Below are 21,557 nucleotides of genomic sequence, written 5' to 3'. Positions count from 1 at the left end.
AATTCCTTCAGGTTACTGCTACTCTCAGAAAATAATGGATCCCTGAACCCACCAGCATTTTTCTAGAGGATTAATGCCCTTTTTGTCAGGGTGAGCAATGGAGCATAAGAAGGTCAGCTGAAACAAAACCCAAAGTGGACAGAGCAGAGTGTGACATTTCTGTTGCCCATAAAACTGGGTTCAAATGGGTTGGTGTTCTCTTAACATCCCCTCCTGCAAGCTCCTGCAAGTCCTGGAGACTCCATTTCATCCAGCACAAAGGCTTCTCTGCCCTCAGCATTAGGCTGGCACAAAGTGTGGATGTTTCCCCTTCATACATCCTGAGAGGAGACAGAGACAGAACTGTACCTGATCTCCCAGTGGATTATGTCCAAATTATCATAGGAACAGTGAGGAAAATTCCACTCCAGCAGCTCCAGAGGCAGAAACACAAGGATGACATGGCAACAGGAATGCTCTGCATTCCCAGCTTTTTCACTGGTGCTACAGCTATTAAAGATGAAACAATGAGGCTACACAATGCTTATGCCAAGGTGAAAAAGCCAGAGGCAGCAGGGGCAGATTGCTCTCCCATGGCTCATCTGAACATCTGCATGCTCATCAAGAACCCTGAAATCCATGAAACTTGGAGAAAAGCAGAGAACAAAGGATTTCATCCTCAGTCAGAAGGAAAGAGCATTAATTAAGCAAGCAGGTCCTGCCTTTGCTGGTCTTCCTGCATATTCCTGAAGTTGGACTAAGCTCCCTCTGTTAAGAGTTCAGTGATAATTTTCCATCAGCCATGGAAGCCTGCTGGAAAGTTTTCAGACAGTTAAGGTCATAATAAATGCTCCCATTTCTGGAGTGTGTAGACCCAGGCAAGCATCATGCCAGCTGATGAAGGGAGCTGAGAGGGAGAACAAAGGTCCTTTTATTGAAGGGAAAAAGGGCTTTAACACCAAGTCTGGCTATAGCTCAGTGCTGTTCCTGGTAAGATCAGGTGAAAGATGTCCCATTGGTATGAGGCAGTGTTTAGCTGGGGGGCTTACCAGAGAAAGTCTTGATGTTTCTAACCAAAGGAAAAGTGGCTGAAGGCAAGGAGGGGAGATCCTAAGAATGGAAGTGCTGGGGTAATACTGACAGTGCACTGCAGTGCTGCAACAGGACAGGATTTAAGGAGAGGAAGCTCCTGCCAGCCTGGAAGAGAAGACTTTGGCTTGTGTTGGCAGTGTAATGCTCCACATGAAACATGATAACTTTGTGCAACTCCTTCTTGTAACAAGAGAAACTCCTCCCTGTAAGGGTTCATGGCTCCAGCTTTGACAGCAGGTCCCAAAACATCTCTGCTCAACCTCTGCTTATCTTTACATCCCTTGCATGTTTCTAACAGGAAGAACAAGAACTGTTGTGGGTTGTTTTTTTTTCCTACATGAGTAGATAAAGGAGAGATCTTATTTCCTGCCAGCAACTAAGAGAAAAAAAGTTTGTTTCTTTATGCTGACCAAAGAGAGATTCTCAGCACTCCATGATGAGCAGAGTGATGCAAACCACGCTGCAGCAGTTCTGAGATGTTCATGGGATCAACAGGTTTGGCTGGTTTTGCTGTTCAGTTTGGGTTCACTAAACACTTAAAAACTTGGGAATGGGGTGCAGAAAAAAGATTGTCTTACACACTTTCTACTAGCAGCTGTATGCACCATGTCTGTGACACTGAGGACAGCTCAAAGCACCCTGTGCCAGGCAGGATGTGCCTGTCCCAGGACCAACTTCAGAGCAGGGGCACAGCCAGCTGAGGCTCTTGCTCCCTCTTGCTCCAAGACTGGAAGGAATTCCAGCAACAAACCCCATTGGAACAGGCCTAAGGAAGTACTAGAGAGCTGTTTCAGCCACCTTTGTTTTGCACATCTCTGTTTCAGTGAGAACACATTGGCACAAACCAGTTTTGAAAAAAAAACCGAAACAACCTGATCCCCAAATCCCCCCAAATAAAATCCCAAACCCCACCCCAACCCCTCAGCAAGACATACCTTCAGGTACTAAAACTTACTGGCCCTATAATCAGCAGTACCTGTGGCTAACTCACATGGCAGCCCTTAATCATTCAGTAGTGAATCAGGGGCAGATCTGCCCCACATTTTTGAAACACTTCTGGGTTTGCATTTTTTTTTTTTTTTCTTTTTGATCCAGAGAAGAGTTACAAAAGTGCTGCAGGTCCAAGTATTTTTATCACTTTACAAAGGAGACAATGATCAAAGCCAACAAAGTCAAGGAAAAAATTAAACCTGTCTTTCTCCTCTCTCAGTCTAATGTTGCATTTCAACAAGGAGACCACTAACAGAAAAGGGGAAAAATTGCCCATCTCAAGTGCCTGGCTGTTTAGTGCATGGAAAATTCTTGTTACACACATGGTGACATGAGCAGTTCCCATGCAATTGTGGAATACAGATAGTTCCAGCCACAAGTTATCCTAACACCTTCATAAGTAGCTCTTTGCACCACAGTTTGAGTGCCAGCAGGGAGTGCAGAGTCCAGTCCAGTGAAGTAGAGAAACACTTGCACATAGGCACAACCCCCCCCCTCAGACCTGACCTTTGGTTCAGGAGCAGTGGCAGGCAAGGGTGTACTATCTGCAGAGGGCTAGAACTGTCACTACCCAATTAAAATAGAACAAAAAAACAAAAACAAAAAAAAAGGCAGATTAAAAAATTAAAATGTGCTTTTGATACACGGAATGAAGTCAAATAAATACATTGATTTTTTTTCTTTTTTTTTTTTTTTTTTAAATGTCTAAATACATTTTTATATCCTACACCCAAAAGCTCTGTACATTTGGTTTGGTTTTTTTCTGTTCTGAAAAAATGAATTTCTGGTAGCAAGGAGAGGAGCAGAATACAAGAGACTCCCTCGCTGACAAGATAGTGCAGATGCCCCACAGGAAAAGCACCCCATGCCCACTTTGCTGCAGGACAGTTCATGTTTGGATGGTTCAAACCCTCTCATCTCAAGAGTCCACAAGGAAGACAGTGGGTGCTGTGTCCTGATACTCTCCATCCCATCTTCAGCCACTCCAGAAACACGACTAGCTTTTTTCTGAAGAATGGAACAAAAAAACCAAAACAAAACAAACAAAAAATGGGTGGTGAGGGAGAGGACGTGCAATGAGAGAAAAATGGCTAACATTTCTGAACACTACTACTAGCAGAGACAGTTTATTATGTGAGAGACTGCACACCCATTTAACTTTAAGACTTTTTTTTAGTAATTCCAGCAATTACATCTCTAGGATGCCCGAGGCCAGTTTAAAGGACTCATGGCAACCACTTTACACAGCATCAGACACCCCAGATAAAGAGAAGACAGACTGTAATAATTTTACATGTTTAAAAATCTTCCTTTGGGACTTTTACAACCTATCTTGCTTTGAAAGAGAAGTTGTACAACCTAAGATGCAGGTCTTTGGCAGGCAGGGGTGAGACAGCTTGAAATGAACCTTTTCAGAGGAGGAACAAATGTGAGTCTCAATGCATTCAGCTGACCTTTCCTGGAATCAACATGGTCTCAGCCCTGTGAGAGCTGCTGAAGTGGGGGAAACCTTTTTTTTTGTGTGTGAGAAACATTAATAACTGCCTTTGTGTTCTTTATTTAATGTCTGAAGCTGATGGGGTGCATGCTGCATACCTGAGTGCTCTCCTGGGGAGGCTGATCCAGCCAGCCCTTGGCGCCTGAGGATGCTGTAGTCTTCCTCAACCTCCTACAAAACAAAAAGAACCCCAAAACTCAAGTGTCTCTTCAAAAAGTGACAAAAGAAGCCTTCAAATAAAAGATTTCACTGCATGTGAGTGGGCTACACCACGTGTTGCACTGACCCACAAGGGATCTCAAGTCCTTTATCAGCATTGTTATCAGGCCTTGCATTTACAGGCAATATTCCACTTTCTTTTCAAGATTTAATTTAAATTAAAGGCTGGCTACCAACTTAACATGTTAGTATGTCCCATACACCAAGATGCTATGTTATAAACCTTCTACAGCAATGCCTAGAATGTACAGAGTTCCCATCACATACAAAACCCCATTTTGAATCATCGAATTTTCAGGGTTGGAAGGGACCTTTAAGATCCTCCAGTTCCAAACTCCTGCCATGGGTAGGAACACCTCCCACCAGCTCAGGTTGCTCAGATCCCTGTCCAGCCTGGCCTTAAAAACTTCCAGGGATGGATGGGGTTTCCACCACCTCTCAGAGTGTCTCACCACCCCATGGTGAAAAACTTCTTCCCAACATCTCATCTAAATCTCCCCTCCTCTAGTTTGAATCCATTCCCCCATGTCCTATGGCTCCCTGACATACTAAAAAGTCCCTCCCCAGCTTCAGATACTGGAAGGACACAATGAAGTTTCTTTGGAGCCTTCTCCTCTCCAGACTAACTCCCACTCTCTCAGTATCTTCACAGCAGAGATGCTCCATCCCTCTGACCACCCCCCTAACCCTTCAAGAACCCAGTGAGGCTACAAAGGAAACTGCAAACCCTGCTAACTGCACACAGAAAGCCAGCATACCTTTAACTTTTCAAGGTCATCCTCTATCTTCTGAATATACCTCATCATCTGCAGCCGTGACTCTAGAGAGAAGTGAGGGCTCGCTACAAACGGGCAGGACTCCTCCACCCCCCCCCAACGTGAGGCCATCATCTCCTCAGGGAATGGGGAGCTCCCTCCATCTGACTGGGTGTCCCTGGGGGAAAGTGGCTGCTGCTGTGCAGAGTCCAAAGAAGTGTGGCCACCTGCAGTGCACTGGAGAACCAGAGCTGACACCTCCTCATCTGTGGAGCTCTCCTGCACTGTTCCGTATCCATCAAGGATCAAATAATTTCCTGTGAAGAGAACAGCTTTTTTTACTAACACCTCCAGTTCAATAATCACCCAGGAGCACTGAGCTGTAGACAGTTTAAGGAGACTTTAAGAAAGATAATTAGAGAGAAGCCCTTCTGAGAGATTTGAAAATGGAGAAGAAAAAGCATTTGTGAACACTACACAGAGACCAGGCTGGTTTGGTTCTGCATTTGGCTTCAGAGATTCTGGCTGGTTTTTGGAGTGCAATTTAAGAATTACATGATCAGCTCAGGTAATCACCCACCTTCCTGTTTTTCCAAAATTTATTATAATGTCTGAAAACCCTGCACTTATACTACTGCTGCCCTACAAATCAGACTGCTAGATTTCTAACCTCAGCTACTGTGCTGAGGATGCTTTTAGATGGGTTAGCTTTAAAATTTAGCTTGCTGATATGTTAGAAGATAAAGCATTTATATTTAGAAATGCTTTCACAACCTGCACTTAGCAATAGGATTATATTAAGTAATTTCTCCACACAATTACAGAAAAACTAGCATGTGGAGTCAGAATTGACTAAAAACAGGTCAATCTAATTTTGATGTCCCTCCACAGTTAAGAAAGTAAACAGCATAAGATGTGACAAATAAATTAGATGCTTCAAATTGTTGGCTCAGTTTTAATAATTTAAAATATCTCAGTAATTCAGGGAAAGAAGAATGATTTTCAGTATGTAGTTGGAAGGCAGCATTAAGACAGTCACAAATTGGCTTATTCACAACGATAGAATCCAATTCTTCAATAAAAGCATATTTAAAGATAAGAGATTTCAAGATTAATAGCCACAAAGAATCTACCTAGTAGTAGCTACTTATAGTACAGCATGCACATGAGGTAAAGCTCAGCTTGTGTGCTCAGGTTAGTGTAGTGTCATCACTTCAGGAGATCAAAACCACAGGACTTTCCAAACTGAAAAAATGCAAAGTCCCATGAAAGTGCCCACAGCTGCTGTCTTAGAGCTGGTTTGATGCTCAGTTAACACTTCTATAACCTTCCTGAAGGCTACAAGAGAGATGCTTTAACAGGCTGCTCAGGTAGCTGCCAAATATAGCATATGTAGTAAGAACAACAGAAACAACCAAACTAGGAGGCTTGTAAGAGCTTCAGATTATGGTAAGGTCACAGGAGACATTTAAAGTGCAAAGTCAACCCCTAAGTTTCTTTTCTGAAGCTTTATCAGGAGAAGCCAACATAATTTCTATAAAATGCCATGAATCATGAGTGCTCTGTGTGTAAGGAAGTGCTTTGCCTTCAGGAAAAACAGTTTTCTCTACAGGTCCCACCACTCAGCTTAGAGATAAAGTGGTCCAGGGACAACAGCAATCAAGGGCTTGCATTGTGCCTGTGTCTCTGTAATTACAGTCTGCTAAAGCATATTAACCCTGCAGTACTTCAGCTTCTCCTTGCAGAAAATAGAGAATTCTTTAGGTACACGTTTCCACTGCTCTTTCTGGGGCTAAAATGACTCTTGAGGACTGAGAGATAACTTCAAATGCTCTATACCACATAAGCAAGAGAGGAAAACAGAGTGCAGTCCTCTTTAGTATCTTCTGTTCAAAGCTGAACTCAAGTCTCTGATAGTCTACTATTAGTCTACTAATAGTATAGTCTCTAATAGTTTAATAGAGATTAATAGTAATACAGTCTCTAATAGTCTATCAAGTCTACTTACAGTAGATCTGGAAAGACCAATGAGGGAATGAAAGAGGCTCACCTGAGATCCGTATTTGCACATCCTCTTCCTCCTTCCTTTCCATGAGTTCCCCTTCAGAGGGATTTTCATCACTGTGAGCTTCTCGAGCATCAAAAAAATGCTCCCCACTTTCATCAGCACCCCCTCCTTCCAGCTCTGGGGTTGAGATCTCCAGATTCATACTCATGTGGTCTATTGCTAAGCCACTGTTAGACCTGGGGTCTCTCCCACCCAGCTGCATGGCATCTCCTGAAGCTGGTGGTTCAGCTGAAGTCCGGAGGCCATAACCAGCTGGGGACTCGGTAGTCCCGGTTCTGGGAAGCATTCCATCTGCTCCAGGTTGGTGGAATTTGTTGTTGTCAGAGTGCTGCAGTCCAGGCTCACCTTCCCTCTCTGTTTGGGCTTCTTGAGAAAGGGTCCGAAACCTGGGGAAGCGCTGCCGGTCCCCCAGGGTCCCCTTCTCAGAAAATCCAAGCTGCTGCACCAACAACTGCTTCAGCAAGCCCACTGCAAGTGGAGAGAACACTGATAAGGCTTCACAGACCAGAACCTCTCTGAGAGTGATAAAACTACTGATTAAACCCTTCCCAAAAGGTGCCTCATAGTCACTCCTCTTATTGCCCTTCAGAGGAAAAAACGGGGATGAAATGGAATATTTAAGGTCTGAAGGCTTAGTCCACATTTTACCAGTTAAAATTATCCAGCAAGTGAGCTGGAGTGAGTGCCCAGGTTTTATCCATGCCCACAAATGAACTAAAAGCTATGGCCATAAAAGGGGATTCCCACCTGAGAAGCAAACATTTTGACAATATTCCCCTCAACCTGAAACGCGAGATCAAAAGAAAAAAGAAAAAAATTGAAGATACATTTTCCCTAAAATTTCATGCAAATTTATGCTTGTTTAAACTTCAACCCACATTCCTTTAGCTCTCAAATTATCCCAACCAAACACTTCATAACAAGGACACATTGTTCAAAACAAAAATATGATGCTGTCAAGAGCATCAGACAATCACACAATGCTCATGTAACACCCAAACCAGCTCTGAGTTCATACAACAGAATGAAACTCATCTCAGTGGAAGGCTCTTGTCAAAATATCAGTGACCCACTGCAGCTGTTAGTGGGCTGCCCTTTAAAGTCTAAGCAGTCATGAGATGCTAGGTCACTAATCCCATCTTTACAACACTCCCAGGCTAAGATGATCTTATCACTGCTCTCTGAAAACAAGTAGCAAGACCTGAGCTCACAGATCTTCAATCCCACTTACAGAATTCTAAAAAAAAAGATATGCAAAATCATATTCTACAACTAATACAACCTCCCCTATCTTGCTCCAGTGCTATGAAAGCAACTCCACAAGCTCACTCCATTGTCTTTTCAAAAACTGCTGACTATCAATGACATTGTACAGCACAAAGTTCTGCAATATAATTTTTTCCATCAGAGCACTTCATGGACAGTAAGTAACAGTTCATTACCACCATCATATTATACAAGGGAAAAAGAGAAAAAAATGAGATTCCTAAAGCCAAAGAAAAGGCCAGTATATTAATTCAGAACTTAGGATTTCTTGCTCTTAGATTCATTTTATTTGCTGTGATCTCCAGCAAAGTTATTGCTTAATAGAAACGTGCTTTAGATTTTATTTCAGCTCATTGGTTCAAATGGCTGAGCTAACAGTTTCAACCCCTAAATCCCAACCCACCAGACACTTCCCACAGATACTCACAGTTCCTTAAAGCATCCAGGGCCCACTGCCCTTCTGAAGGTAAACTGGTGGCTGTGTGTTCATAGCATGCAGAAGAACCTTTAAGTGTCAGGTCTGCCTGCTGCACTTTATCAAACTGTCTCTCTGACACAAGAAGACTTTCTACCTTGGACTTTTCAGACATGATGGGTGAAGAAGATTGAGCATTCAGTATTAAGGGAGATTCGAGGCCCAAATCTTTATCTAGTGAACAGAAACATACATTCAAGGTTAAAGAATTGTGATAAACTGCAGAAATACCTGCTCCACACAGAAATCTCTGAAAATACTATAAAGTACAGCTCCTTAGCATGGGCTTGGTAAAAGGCCAGTTCTTTCCAGGGGGAAAAATAATAATTCCCATCAATTTATAAAACAGATAGGAATAGTAAAAGGTACATTTCTAAGAGGTTTCACTAGAACTTCTCTAAACAACTTGAAAAGTAACCATTCCTTTCCAGAGAAAGGTCAAAAGATTCGCCAAGCCACAAGGGCTTTGCACATTTGCACTTCCTGGAGCAAATCCAGTGATACCATTTACCAGCAGCACTGTTTTACCTGGACTCTGCAGACTACTGGCAGGAATCTCATGCTGCTCTTTGAGCTTCTGCTGCTCCTCTTCTTCACGTTCTTCTCTGCAGGAAGGAAAAAGTGAACAGATTCTTTTAATCACACAGATCTGAGTCGCTGCATGAGCATCACTGCTTTTGATGACAATTTTTGAGCAGAAGAAGGGGTACTGGAAAAAGAAAAACCAGCCCTTCCTCCCCCAGCTAATTTTACTTACTCTCCAGGTCCTGACTGTGGTGGCAATGGAATCACTCTTCTAGTACTCCCCATTTTTACAGTCCCTGCCATCTGAGCTATAAGGTCCTGCCATCTGCAATAGAAATATCAAATAAAAACATGACACGCAATGAATATTTCTCTATTTAACACCTCTTAAATCCAGCTAATATTCTTACTGCTTGTCTTATCAAAAGAATTTCCTCTTTTTATTAAACTCTGTTATATTCAATGAAGCATCCTGCAGCCACAAGTGAAGCACCACAGCATAATGCTCACCTCACCTGGATTTTCTTCAGCAAAAGGAAATGAATGACAGGACCTTGGCTAACTGGTTCTGCACGAAGATGCAGAATTCCTTCAGTTACTTACGTGGCAGTCAGTCATGTAAAACCAGAATTACAAAGGTAAAGAGAAGCACTTGAGGTCAGAAAAGGGGTTGGGGTGGGCCTGACAGCAAGCAGCAACTACAGAAGCACTGAGTGTAGGTACAGGGGTTTTTTATTTAATATGTATTAATAAATATACATACATCCATGCACACACTCACTAACATACACCTTCCCTCTCCTTTTTACTACTTGGGAGAGGGTGTCCTTGGATATTTCCTATTGCTGTATTTTCATCTAAGCCTAGAGAAGGAACTCAGGTAAGTCATGGACAACTGCACAGTTAGTACCAGCAAGCAGATGTAAAAGATCTCTCACGTACAACCATCAAGCAGCAGATGGAGCTGAACCAATTACTTACACATTCTTTTCTGAAACAGTCTGTGCCACCAGTTCATAAATATGAGCTCCATTTTCTGACATGGAGATGACGAAGAAAGCTTTGTTATCTGAAGCAACAGAGGGAGGGAAGAATTTAACCAGATGCCCTGACTCACATAGCTTTTTTGAAAATTCCTAAAACTGGGCATAACCCCAAGCAGAAACAATGAAAGAGGAGATCGTGAGATAACCCCTCCAATGCTATAATACACAGACATCTCTCCCTGTCTGGAAAATCAGACTATTAGTCCTGAAAGAAAAGAGCCATTACCACCCAAACAATTTCAAAACCGATGCATTTCTCCTCTTCTCCTTCCTAATAATTGCTAGAGTACCTTTTATCTAATATAATCAGAGCACTTTAATTTAGAAGTCTATTTAAAACTCAAGCTATGCCTATTATTGATGCAAAGAAGTTCAACAGCTCATACATGCAAAGTAAGATGTTGGACAACCAAGAATTAAGCCTACGCATTTTTCCACATTCTGCTCTGGCACTCTCTAGACAAAACCATCTACCCTCAACTGGTAGCATCTTCATTTTTGGCTTCCTCTTTTGCCTCTTTTCTCTTTTTTACACTGACCTGTTGCCACCTGACGCACCAGCACAGTGTTCAGTTTGATGATAGGACTGAAGGTGTGTTTGCTGTCAGCTGTGGATGCCAAGATTTTACTGTGGCACTTGAGCACAAGTTTATCATCTTGTTTCTGTAACAGCACCAGAATGTCCTCCAGAAGCAGAGTGTAGAGATCTGCAAGGAGTACAAAAGAACTAAGAATGAGTTATAGGTTCCTAGTTTTAAATCACAACCCTGCAGAAAGAAAAAAAAGCTGCATTTTTGATTACTCATGCAGGGGCAGTAATCAGTGGTATGCCATTCTAGGCAAAGCTTGCAAATCTTCCTCATCAAAACTACAGCAGAAAGCTACAGATGGAATTGGATCATCTCATGACTGACTGCTGTGTCCCTGCATGGCCTTAATGATACTCCAGCACAGTTCAGAACTGACAAGAATAATTTAATCAGCTCTGAGAAACACACAGGCATTATTATAGGTGGCAGGAAGAGCCATGACTGGAAACTGCACAAATGCTTTCTCTCTCTCTCCTTCTGAGCAAACACACACAAAGTCAACTTTAAATCAGCTGATGGAAAGAGACTCACCAATAGTTTTGTCACGATTAACCTTCCAAATCAGAGGTCCCTCATGAAGCATTTTTCTCTTTGTTAGATCCAAGTTCTGTCACCAGGGGAAAGAAAAAAAGTGGCACTATGAAATTTCTGTAGAAGCAAGAAATGGTAAAGCATGGGAATGTCAGGGAGGAAGCTACAGCAGGTACTCCAGTTTGCAGATGAGCAGTCAAACCCTGTCTGAAAAAAGAAATGTGGAGCAGCAGCAGGGTACACTTGGAAACCAAAAGATCTTGTGAGAGGTGTTTGTTATCACTCTTCCTCATGTATTTCTCCTTTTCACAGGGTAGATAATTTTCTTACTAAGGCATTAGGATGTTGCCTGATTTTTCCAGGGGGTTATTCCAGTATCTCCCATGAAGTTTACAGTCCTGGTACTACAACTGGTTAATGCTTCAGCAGCCAATTTGCAAGTCAAGTGTGCCTACAAATGATACACTGATACACAAATCATTCCAATGATCTGATGGACTTTATAATGTCAATGGATTCTTCAGTCATTTCAGTGCTTGTGACATTTAGATCTGCAGTCAAGTAGAAGTGACAATTTTCACAAGTCATTCCTTCCAAGTCGCAGAGTCTACAATCAATGACAGCAAGATTTGGTGACTGCCAGCAAGCTCTTCAGTTCCTGACTAAATGCTTGCAAGTTTATTTGTGGAAGGTTACATGATAAGAGTTTTATAGAGGAGCCCTCATAGAAAAATTTCATTGGGCACACACTGACTGCAGAGAAATAGGGGAGTGATAAAGAAACAGGGAATCTATACAAGACATGTGAAGAGACATTGGTAAAACTCAGGAACAGGGGATAAAGCACCAAATCATGAGGAAAACATGCAGAAGTGAAGAGAAAAAAGAGTCCTTGTGAGGAAGCTACTTATTTGGAACATGTCTGAAAGAAAACAGAAAAGGTTTAAAGATGCAAGTGCCAGTTGATGCTCATCATTCACTTGCAACATCAATATTTCATCAAGTTAGCCCTGCTGCCAGCAAGTAACCAGCTTCACTACCAGAGCTGCAGGAATTTACAGGGCCCTGGAACACAGTACCTCCAGCATTGGGCTTGGACTTCACTTGGCTAGATCTGGGCTCTCCTACACAAACCAGCCTGGGTGCAAGCCCTTCTTTAGTCAACTGCATTGCTGTAACTCATGGCTCTCTGAGGCCTCTTGCAGTTCCAACAGCACACTCAAGACATGTATAAGATCAGGTAACATACATATCCATAATAAGACCTATTTTCCATCAGTTTTTTCTCATGTGATACAGAAGTACATTAGCTTGCAGACCACTAAGGTTTCTTTTACAGAACTTTTGTATGCAGAACAGAGCTGTTATATCCATAGAGATCTCCAGGAAAGTAGCAAAACTCAAACTGCTGGGCCTAATGGTTTTAATTTTTGTAGAGATGTATTTTGAAAGATATAAAAAGATACAAAGATTATTTGATTGTACATCAGAGGACTGTAGTAGAAAGAGCCACAAACTGAATACAGTTGTAAGCATTAGTACATAGAGTGCTTGGATGTTGTTACCCACCCTGAACTCATCCATCATGGGATCCTCAGACTGCTTCAAGTAGGAGAGGTCCAGACGACGTTGATAATCTTCCAAATGCTGCAGAAAAAAGCAATAAAGGTGGTCACTTAGCTTAGTAAAACTCACTAGTATCAGAGTGAAGGCAGTCATGAACATTTCCACACTTTCCCAAATGCCTTGGATTCCTTCTCTTACGGGAATACTTTAAGCCCAACAAAAAGTCACTAGCAGAGAGACTCTGGGTGTCTTCAACAGCTTGCTGCCTGTCAACTCTTCTCTCCAACCCTTGATGCTCACTCCATTCACCTCCTACCTGCTTGTTCTCAGACTCTTTGACAGCCTGGTTCACATGGTTAAGGATCTGACGGCAATGATCTGCTGCTTGCTTCACTTTCTCTTTCTCTTCAGGCAGTTCTGCAAGAGAAAAAGGAAATTTAACAGCCTTTTGCAACAGGAGTTGAAAAAGTCAGAAATCTAGTGCAGCTTGCTGACCTCAGGTTTGAGAAATAGAAGTTAAATTTGCAGAACAGCACATAGACAAAATCACATTTCAAAGGTGAAATGACAAAAAAAGATTTGTGACAGATCATTTATTCTGCCCTGCACAAGACACCAGCCTCTGGTGATCACTGTAGACAGCACAGCACCTGCTCCTCTCCCTTTTTTGACAGGCTTGTGACAAATATTCACTCCACAAACATTAATCTGTATTCTGAGAAATCAAAAAATTTACTAGGACTCCACCATGGTCCAAAGAGAGTCTCAGGAAAGATGTTTAAGATCACCCACAGCCAGCTAACCAAAGCCCCAGGGTTTCTCCTTATCCTTCCTTATTTATTTATTTTGGAAGATTTGTAAACAGACAATAGAAACACAATGCAAAACATTTAAGTGCTGCACAGCAATTTTTTCCATCCAGACAGCTTAGGGAAAAAAAAAGTATTTCTGGCTACATTGATGCAGCCTGATCATAAAAACCATCCTGCCAGCACAGGGAGGGTAAACAGGAGTTATCTTTCCAGGCAATGTCAGTAGATCATACACAGAGAGATGTAGGTGAACTCCATCAACTCTCTCTACCACAAGCCCTATTTAGGATTCAGTTAACAGAGAAATAAACAAGTACATCAAGGATAATGGAGTATCACATACTTTCCTAATTATGATTAGAGTGAATCCATAAAAGCAATATATTTTTATGTGTAATGAAATAACACTGCAGCAGGTACCACAAGGAAACCTGGAGAGGCATTTTATGGCATTATTCATCATATTTTTGCCTGTTATGCTGGAAATACATTTCAGTATATTACATTCTAGCTAAACTCCACCCTCTGCAAGAACAAGAAAATGTTCTGTAGTGCTTGAGGGATGCAACACATAAGGAAGATTCTGTTTTAGGAAAGTATTTCTTTCCAAGTTCAATCTCCTTCAAATTCCTAAATGACATTCATTATATTGATAACATCCAAGACCTCGATGAAGCTTGACTTATCTCAGACTTTGGGGTGTATCTCAGATGGCACTGAACACACATTTTTCCCAGATATTGGGAAATTTGAATATAGTACAGAGGATTGTTAAGAAAAAATACCAACAAACCACCCTGGGTCGATAACAAGAAAATCTTGACCTTAAAAAAAAAAATCAATTTGTTCTGTATTATCTGCCTCTTCCTCAAGAAGTATGTATAAGCCTTCACATGATACAATTTTTTCTTCCCTGCTGTAACATTTTCCTTTTTCACTTCCTTGCTCAGAAGCACACCCTACCTCTATCCAAGCTTGCTGAAGCAATAGCATAATTTGATAGGTTTTTATTAGATTATTCCTTCTTCACATTTTTATGTTAGTAATGGACGATTAGGGATTTCTGTTATTGAAGACCATCTTCTTCTCTCTCAAATTCATCTACATAGAACCTGGAATTCACTTAATGTGTTTTCACTTAATAGTTTGATTTAGCTATCTGAACATCCTGAACTCAAGAAAAAACATGTTTATTACAGTAAATTTATTATTATAAACCAATTCACTGAAACAAACAAGAGTACCATCTTCAGTGATTGGATTCTCATTATTTCATCCTGCAAGACTGTAGAAAGGAGTTAAATATATCTGGAAAAGTACAGAAAGAACAGGCATGCTAATGACTGCTCAAAACAATAGCACAAATCCAACTTGCCTCTTAGTAAGTTCCTAAAGATTTGGTTGCTAAGAGAATGTAATAAGGACGGGTTACACGATACCTGCTCCTGTTCTGTTTCTTTTTCTTCTGAATGGAATTCCAGCTACTGAATTTATCACATACTCTTATACAAGCAGAAAGATAAAGATGCAGAGAAAATCTTTTCTTGACTTGTGTTTGGCTGTTATGATCACTAACATCTGCTAATAACAGTAACACTAAAACCAAGAAACAGATGAGGTATTGAAGAGTTTCTCTTCAAAACTTCAGCATTCCTCTACCTTAAATTTTTAAAACTATATTAAATTATTACATTGCACCCTATGCAATGACAGTGCAGACTGTCATTCACTTATTTCCCCATGACTTTCCTTTTTTTTTTTTCACCCTAAGAAGCAATGTGAGTTTAATTTAGAAGCAAAAACTGGATTTTTTTTTTTTTTAAGCTGGCCTCCTGTGCAGAAGGCAGGAGTATGGTCACAATGAATGGAACTGTTCTTCAACACATGCTTGGAAACCCAGTTTGCCTTGAAAACCTGCTGAGATGCATCCACAAACCCTAGTGAAAGGCTTTACCTGTGTATTTGGCAATGTTATCCAGCAGAAGGGGGTACTTAGTCAACCTCTGCATCTCTTTAGGAATGATATCCTTCAGCTGCAACCGGCGACAGAGTGGATTGCTCTCAGCATCCTAAAATTAAACAGCACAATAACTACATTTGTCATTTTTATTAAGACCATAATTACCTGAACATGTAACATCTATTCATCACATAAAAGTCTATTGCTTCACTTTCCAGTAATTAAGTACAAGACAAGAAATGCCAAGATCTATCATTCAGACAACACATTCCCTCTCCATTTGCAATCACATATAGGAAAAGCTCATCACCAAACCAGCAGCTTCCTCCCCTCATTACTTCAGAGACCTGGCTCCATTTCCAATCAATCTGTCACTGCCATACAAGACATTAGTGTAGGTTTTTGTGCTATAGCATGACCACTGTACATTTTTCAATCAAACTTCAAGCCTTGTATCACCAGAGTTCTTCCCAGCTTGTGGTAATGAAGATAATGTTCTCTCCTTCAAATGCCACATGTATTCAAGCCCCTTTCCTGACAGGGAGAATGGGTGTAGATCATCTGTCTTCTGCCCATGACATGCATCAAAACTGCACTAGAATAAGCAGTTTTCCTCACAGAAGTGGGAAACAGCCACCCCAACTGAGATGCCATCTCCTGCCTGGGACACCCTGTGCTTTCCTGGATTCTATCAGGACATTCTGTGTTCTGCAGGATGAAAGGCTCCTCCCTCTCTCCCTCCCTCCAGAAACGATTAGCAGAGATAAATACAGCACTGGAAATGATCCCAATCTGAAGACAATGTTAGACGTGATGTCATTAATTATAATAACCACATCTACAACCATTCATTATGTTTCACTGGCCACCAGCCACATCCTCAGGCAGCTCAAACCCTGGCCTGAAATTCACCTGCACAAAAGTCTGGAAGCGGGAATCCTTTTTCTGCCGGGATTTGATGACCTCTAGAGCAAAGGGCTGGTTACTGCAGAACGTGGCAGTTGCATGCTTCAGCTTCTCCTCTGCTGGTCCACTAAACTGTGTCAGAGAGCCAAAAAAACCAAATTCAGACTCAGAGATCAGCACCTGTCACTTCCAACAGACACACAGCCACGTAGCAGAACTGGTCTCACCAAGGAAGGAAAAAATTACTGGCCAAAGATGTGAAGGAATTTCCATCCTGTTTTGAAAGCCTTATCTTCTCAGTCTACTAAGGAACCTCTCTCTGCTCTACAGGTCTCCTCTCTCCAGCCCTAGCACACCCAATCCTTTCCATAAATGCATTGCTGATTCAGAGGGAGAATACAGACCCACGTCTCCACTGTCAGCAAGAAGGAGAGCAGAAAAAAACTGTATTCACATGAATGAGAAGGGATTATTTACCAGGCTGGTGGTCAGCAAAGATCAAAGGTCACCTATTTCTCAGGGACAGCCGTGGTTAAAATCCAGAATATAACATAACAGCTTTTTTTTCCTAAACAAAAGTACTACAAAAACACTGTCAGGGGAAATGAGAGCCATGAGCAGGGTTGAGAAATATGCAACAGATGACAGATGGTTAATCTGTTATGCAGCTCTTCCCATTCCTGCTACCCAGACTGTGATGAAGCACAGTAACTTCTGAAAATAACTCTGGAGAATGGGATCTGGTGGGCTCTTTTGTTTTAGCCAGAACACTAAGCAAGGGGATATAACCATTAGCTTAAGGCCAAGCTTGCTCTAGCAAGTACTGTCCTGCTTTTTCATAATTCACAGGAGAACTGGAAGGGTTAGATGTGTTTCTTTAGTATCTGATCTAAATTTGCTTCCCTTTTGTCTGGAATACTAGCCAAACAGTTGAGATACAAAGAAAAACAAAACCAAACAAAAAAAAACACCATCACAAGAGACTTCTGCATGAAGAGATGAAAACAGTAAATAGATCTATCTTCAATCCTAAATTAAGTAAGCTTGAAAACAGACAACAAAATGAGAGATTCTTGAGAGAGAATTTATTAGAGAATCTACATCACTCCTGCTCCTGCAATTTGGATCTTAGAAAGGAAGCCTGGAACAGGGCTATAAATTTGAACAGGTAAATTCTTGGACTGGAAGCCAGTATTTTTAACTCTCTTTTAATTGCAGCACAGGAAACACCAGGCTTGTATTTCAGTGCTACTTGAAATAAATTGTGCTATTATGTTCTTCAAAATTGTACTCTCATCTTTATTTCTCCAAAACTACCTTTCTACTCTACCCACACATCAAAAGGAAATTGTTTTTCTCTTTCTTGTATTATTCTTATCTCTAGCCAAATGAAAATCCTGTGAGTTCTTCCTGCTTTCCTTCAGCCATCCCTCTCTATCTCTGTGTTGGCTCCATAGAAATGTCAGATCTAAGACCTTCAGTTCCTATTAGCTGAGAACTACCTTCACTAACCTCTGGCTCTGTTTGTCATTCTTTGAAACATTATTTTCAGGTACAAGAAAATAAAACAGGATTTTACCCAGGAAAGTAAGTCTTCCCCAATTTCACCAATAACAGAAGTCTCGTTCCTCTTTCGGACAGCTTTCATCTGGTCATTCAGTGCAACTTAATTAAAAAGAAAACAAAATGTTATTAATACTGCTCAGATTGCTTCATTTGCAGCATTTATTTTATAATAAAAGCTATTCTAGGAAAACATTAGATTTGCCATAATTTCAACTGAATAAGTTTTTAAAAAAAGTGCCTAGCAACATAATAAATTCAGCAGATTATCTAAGAAAATGGTACATAACTCCTTTGTACTTATCTCTCACCTGACTTCAAATGACCTCTAACACCTCTTCCAGCCTTAGCTTTTCTGAGGCTCAATATCACTGCCCTTTTAAAAATATCAGAATAATGTAGAACACAGTTCAAACCACCTGAATAAAATGATGTAACTGAGCATTCAGCTGAGATTGTTTCTGAACAGTCCTTCCTCTAAACAATTAGAAAGGGCTGTCCTTCAAAACCACCTCGAAGACATCAATCTTTTCAGATTTGTTTTCATATGCTCTTCACCAAGAGCTGCATCAATTTGAACACTGACCCATTAAGAGCATTCATCAAAGTACTGCTCCTTTTATCAAAAAATGAATCAGCACAAGAGCGGCTGTGTACACAGGTAAGAAAAAAGCAAGTATCTGAAAGACTGGACAGGTGCATTTGTTACCAAAATATCTTTGTAAATCAGCAATGGAAAAAAAACTCTGTGCACAAGGAGGAACAGCTGCAGCATTTTTTCATCCGAAGTGTTCTAAGAGGTTGCCTCTTGTTTCGGGGTCACACGCTTGAATTTTTCAGATGTTTGCATCCAGGATTCCAGTGGAAATCCCGAAGCTGAAAGGCACCTCAGCTGCTCTTACCATGAAGCCCAAGGATATCCTCCAGATTTGAAAAGATTTTCCTTTTGTCACTGGAGTTGAGGATCCCCTCCCGGGTGACACGTTGGTAGAACACGTTGTGCAGAACCTTCAGCGTGCGGACGTGAGCTCGCTCAGTGTAAAACAGCTCTGAAGAGAAAGAGGAAAGCAGGACTGTAACTACTTACAGAGATATGGCAATGGGGATCCAAGTGGAAGTCAGAATTATGAGCTTAGAAAAGTCTTCCTCATCAAGACTTCCCTTGAGTCTTCCTCACCAACACTCCCTCATCAACACTTCCCTTGCGTCTTCCTCACCAGCTCTTCCCTTGTGCCTTCCTCACCAACTTTTCCCTTGTCTTTTCCTCACCAACACCAGCACTCCAGAATGGATCAACCTCATGCTAGAGGAGCTAGGAAAAAACAAAAAACAAAATCTCACCATTAATCACTTCCTGGCGTTTGATTTCATAGGGTTTCAGCCCCATCAAGACTTCTCGGCTCACGAGTTGCTGCCAGTTGGGAGGGTCCATGTCCATGTCAAAATCATACAGCTCATCTTCACTTTGTACATCTGCAAAACCAACACTGTCCATCCTAATACGAAGAAAAATATGTCAGATAGTTCCCATTTTAGGCATGGTTGTAATGAATAAGGAAGAGAAAACTCTAAGTATATATATATATATATATATATATATATATATATATATATATATATATATATATATATATATATACATACATGTATATGTATATATCAGTTGTAAAGCATTATGAATATGCTCTCCATAATTGCTTAAGGCTGTTAAGATGTCTGAACCTATAAGCACATTTCCTAATTTTGCCCCTTACAGAGCAACAAAAAGTAAGTATTTGTTCTTAGGGTATTTCCATAGCCCTGCATTGTATAGTACAGACAAAATAATTGGCAGTCAAATATAAAGTGAATGAAAAGGCAGGTTACAATTTCTTTCCTCCACTTATCTGAGGATACAGAGCGAAGAGCAACACAGAGTTAAAAAGAGAATGTGGAAATCTCAACTCCCTAACCCATCAATTCAAATCAGCAGATACAGCAATCACCATACTTCACTCGTAGATCAAAGGCCTTATCTGCATATGATTCACTCCACCTGTCCTATATATGGATGCTAGTTTCTCAGTTTGTATGTGTGTTATTGAAGAAAAGATCAGGCAGACAATTGTACTGGCTCAGAACAATGAACACTGCTGCATTCTACTTTGTAATCTATCAAAATCTCCACAAATTCAGTGAAGTTCAAACACTCATAATCATACTCACTTGCGAAAAGGCTTTGGTGTTCCCATGTCAACCATTCTGCAAAGAAGGAAAGGAATTATAAAGGAAGCTTATGCAAGAATTTCACCCCCCCCCTCAGACATTCAGCACAACTTCAGAGTAAAGGTTAACATCCTAACTCCAACATTTTGCCCATTTGTCAGTCTCCCCCCTCCTGACAGAGTTTTCCAGTCCTCCTGTAGCAGCAGACACACTATTTCCTACTTCTACCCATGATGTTTGGTACAAATCATGTCACTAACAGTTTTATGGACTAAGCCATTGTCACATCAGCTCTCTTCCAAGGCTCAAGCAACCAGGACATTGTAATTACCTCTCTGATTCTCCGTCCTCCTCCTGCAAGTTTTCCAAAGGAGATGGGAATTCAAAGGTGTTATTAGGTGTGCGGGGTGTGCCATCAATACACTCATTAGCAGGTGGAGCCTCTCCAGTCTGCTTCAAACCTAAGCAGAGAATAAATGCAAAATGTCAAGAACCATACCAAATGTGAACAAGTTTAAAAGCCTCTTCATAGCCTCTTGATGCACAGCCTCATTTCAGCTAAGAACCAGAGGAACTGATTTCTTAGGTTGCTAAGAAAAATCCCAGTGACAAATGTTTCCAGGTGACACTGAACTGTGCTTACAAAAGCAGCCACCCAAGACCTGAGGTTTTTTTCCTCCCCTATTCAATGATCCAATGCCAGAGGGGTAGAACCCACGTAACAGCAATTTCTGGCTGTGACAAGATTCCATAATTTCAACCAGAGATTAAGCCAGAGAAGATGACTAAGGCAATGAAGATCACTGACACCTAATGACACAAAACCATTTCCTGATTTGTCAGGTTTGTTTCATCAGCACCGTGCTTGGCATATCCCATTCTGGAATCATTCCTCTTCCATCCTACCTGTTTCACTGTCCTTGCTTCCCTCAGGAGAGGAAAAGGGCCCCACTGCCAAAGGAGACATTGGGTTGGCAGGTGGGTAGGGGGCATCTGTTCCCTCACTGGAGGACCCACTCTGGCGACTCTTGCTGGAATCTGGAGGCTCTGGGCTCACAGAAGATGCTGTGGGTAAGTGCTTTGGGTGCCGGGGCTTCTGCATTTCCATGGCTCTGCCAACTAAAGAAACACAGAGCCATTACATTCCTGACTGAGCTTTTACCTGTTTTCAGTGATGATGCCTGAAGTCTTCAAAAATAGGTATGAAAACCACAAAAGTTTACTAAGCCTTGTAAATACTTCCTTGTCTGACATACTTGCACTGCTATCATGGCGACTTGGTCTCCTTGGTGGGCCCAGAATATTAGGAAAGCCTCTTCTCTTGCCTTTTTCCTCTCCTTCCTTCTCTTTCTTGATACTTTGCTGCAGTTAATAGCAAAAGAAAAGCCAAGCAGACAGATCACTCATTTCTTCAAATGCAGTTGTTTACTGAGATATTGACTAACTCTTTAAAAATGCAGGAGTTTGGTACAAGAGAATTAACAAGAGAACTAAGAAATTACTGAGGTCAA

At 41.2% G+C, this 21,557-nt stretch overlaps 1 protein-coding gene across 4 annotated transcripts in view; it reads right to left on the bottom strand.

Moving 5' to 3' along the window:
* Positions 1-2,185: 2,185 nt before the first annotated feature.
* ARHGEF12 (Rho guanine nucleotide exchange factor 12) overlaps positions 2,186-21,557 on the bottom strand; it is a 66,903-nt gene continuing 47,531 nt past the window's right edge. For all 4 annotated transcript variants that reach the window (XM_071769224.1, XM_071769223.1, XM_071769225.1 and 1 more), the window contains 21 exons: positions 21,303-21,408; positions 20,953-21,165; positions 20,378-20,507; positions 20,047-20,082; positions 19,183-19,337; positions 18,744-18,890; positions 17,858-17,943; positions 16,285-16,410; positions 15,367-15,481; positions 12,917-13,017; positions 12,604-12,681; positions 11,035-11,110; positions 10,453-10,620; positions 9,849-9,936; positions 9,100-9,192; positions 8,871-8,947; positions 8,295-8,516; positions 6,584-7,069; positions 4,537-4,850; positions 3,658-3,730; positions 2,186-3,069 (listed from right to left, as the gene is read on the bottom strand). In XM_071769224.1, the coding sequence (XP_071625325.1) occupies positions 3,059-3,069; positions 3,658-3,730; positions 4,537-4,850; positions 6,584-7,069; positions 8,295-8,516; positions 8,871-8,947; positions 9,100-9,192; positions 9,849-9,936; positions 10,453-10,620; positions 11,035-11,110; positions 12,604-12,681; positions 12,917-13,017; positions 15,367-15,481; positions 16,285-16,410; positions 17,858-17,943; positions 18,744-18,890; positions 19,183-19,337; positions 20,047-20,082; positions 20,378-20,507; positions 20,953-21,165; positions 21,303-21,408 (2,901 nt within the window). In that variant the 3' untranslated portion in view covers positions 2,186-3,058. The remainder of the gene's footprint in view (positions 3,070-3,657; positions 3,731-4,536; positions 4,851-6,583; positions 7,070-8,294; positions 8,517-8,870; positions 8,948-9,099; positions 9,193-9,848; positions 9,937-10,452; positions 10,621-11,034; positions 11,111-12,603; positions 12,682-12,916; positions 13,018-15,366; positions 15,482-16,284; positions 16,411-17,857; positions 17,944-18,743; positions 18,891-19,182; positions 19,338-20,046; positions 20,083-20,377; positions 20,508-20,952; positions 21,166-21,302; positions 21,409-21,557) is intronic.

The sequence above is a fragment of the Heliangelus exortis genome, chromosome 26 (genome assembly GCF_036169615.1).
Source record: "Heliangelus exortis chromosome 26, bHelExo1.hap1, whole genome shotgun sequence".
NCBI lineage: Eukaryota > Metazoa > Chordata > Aves > Apodiformes > Trochilidae > Heliangelus > Heliangelus exortis.
The sequence above is the reverse complement of the archived record's forward strand: the minus strand, read 5'-3'. Positions and strand labels throughout refer to the sequence as shown.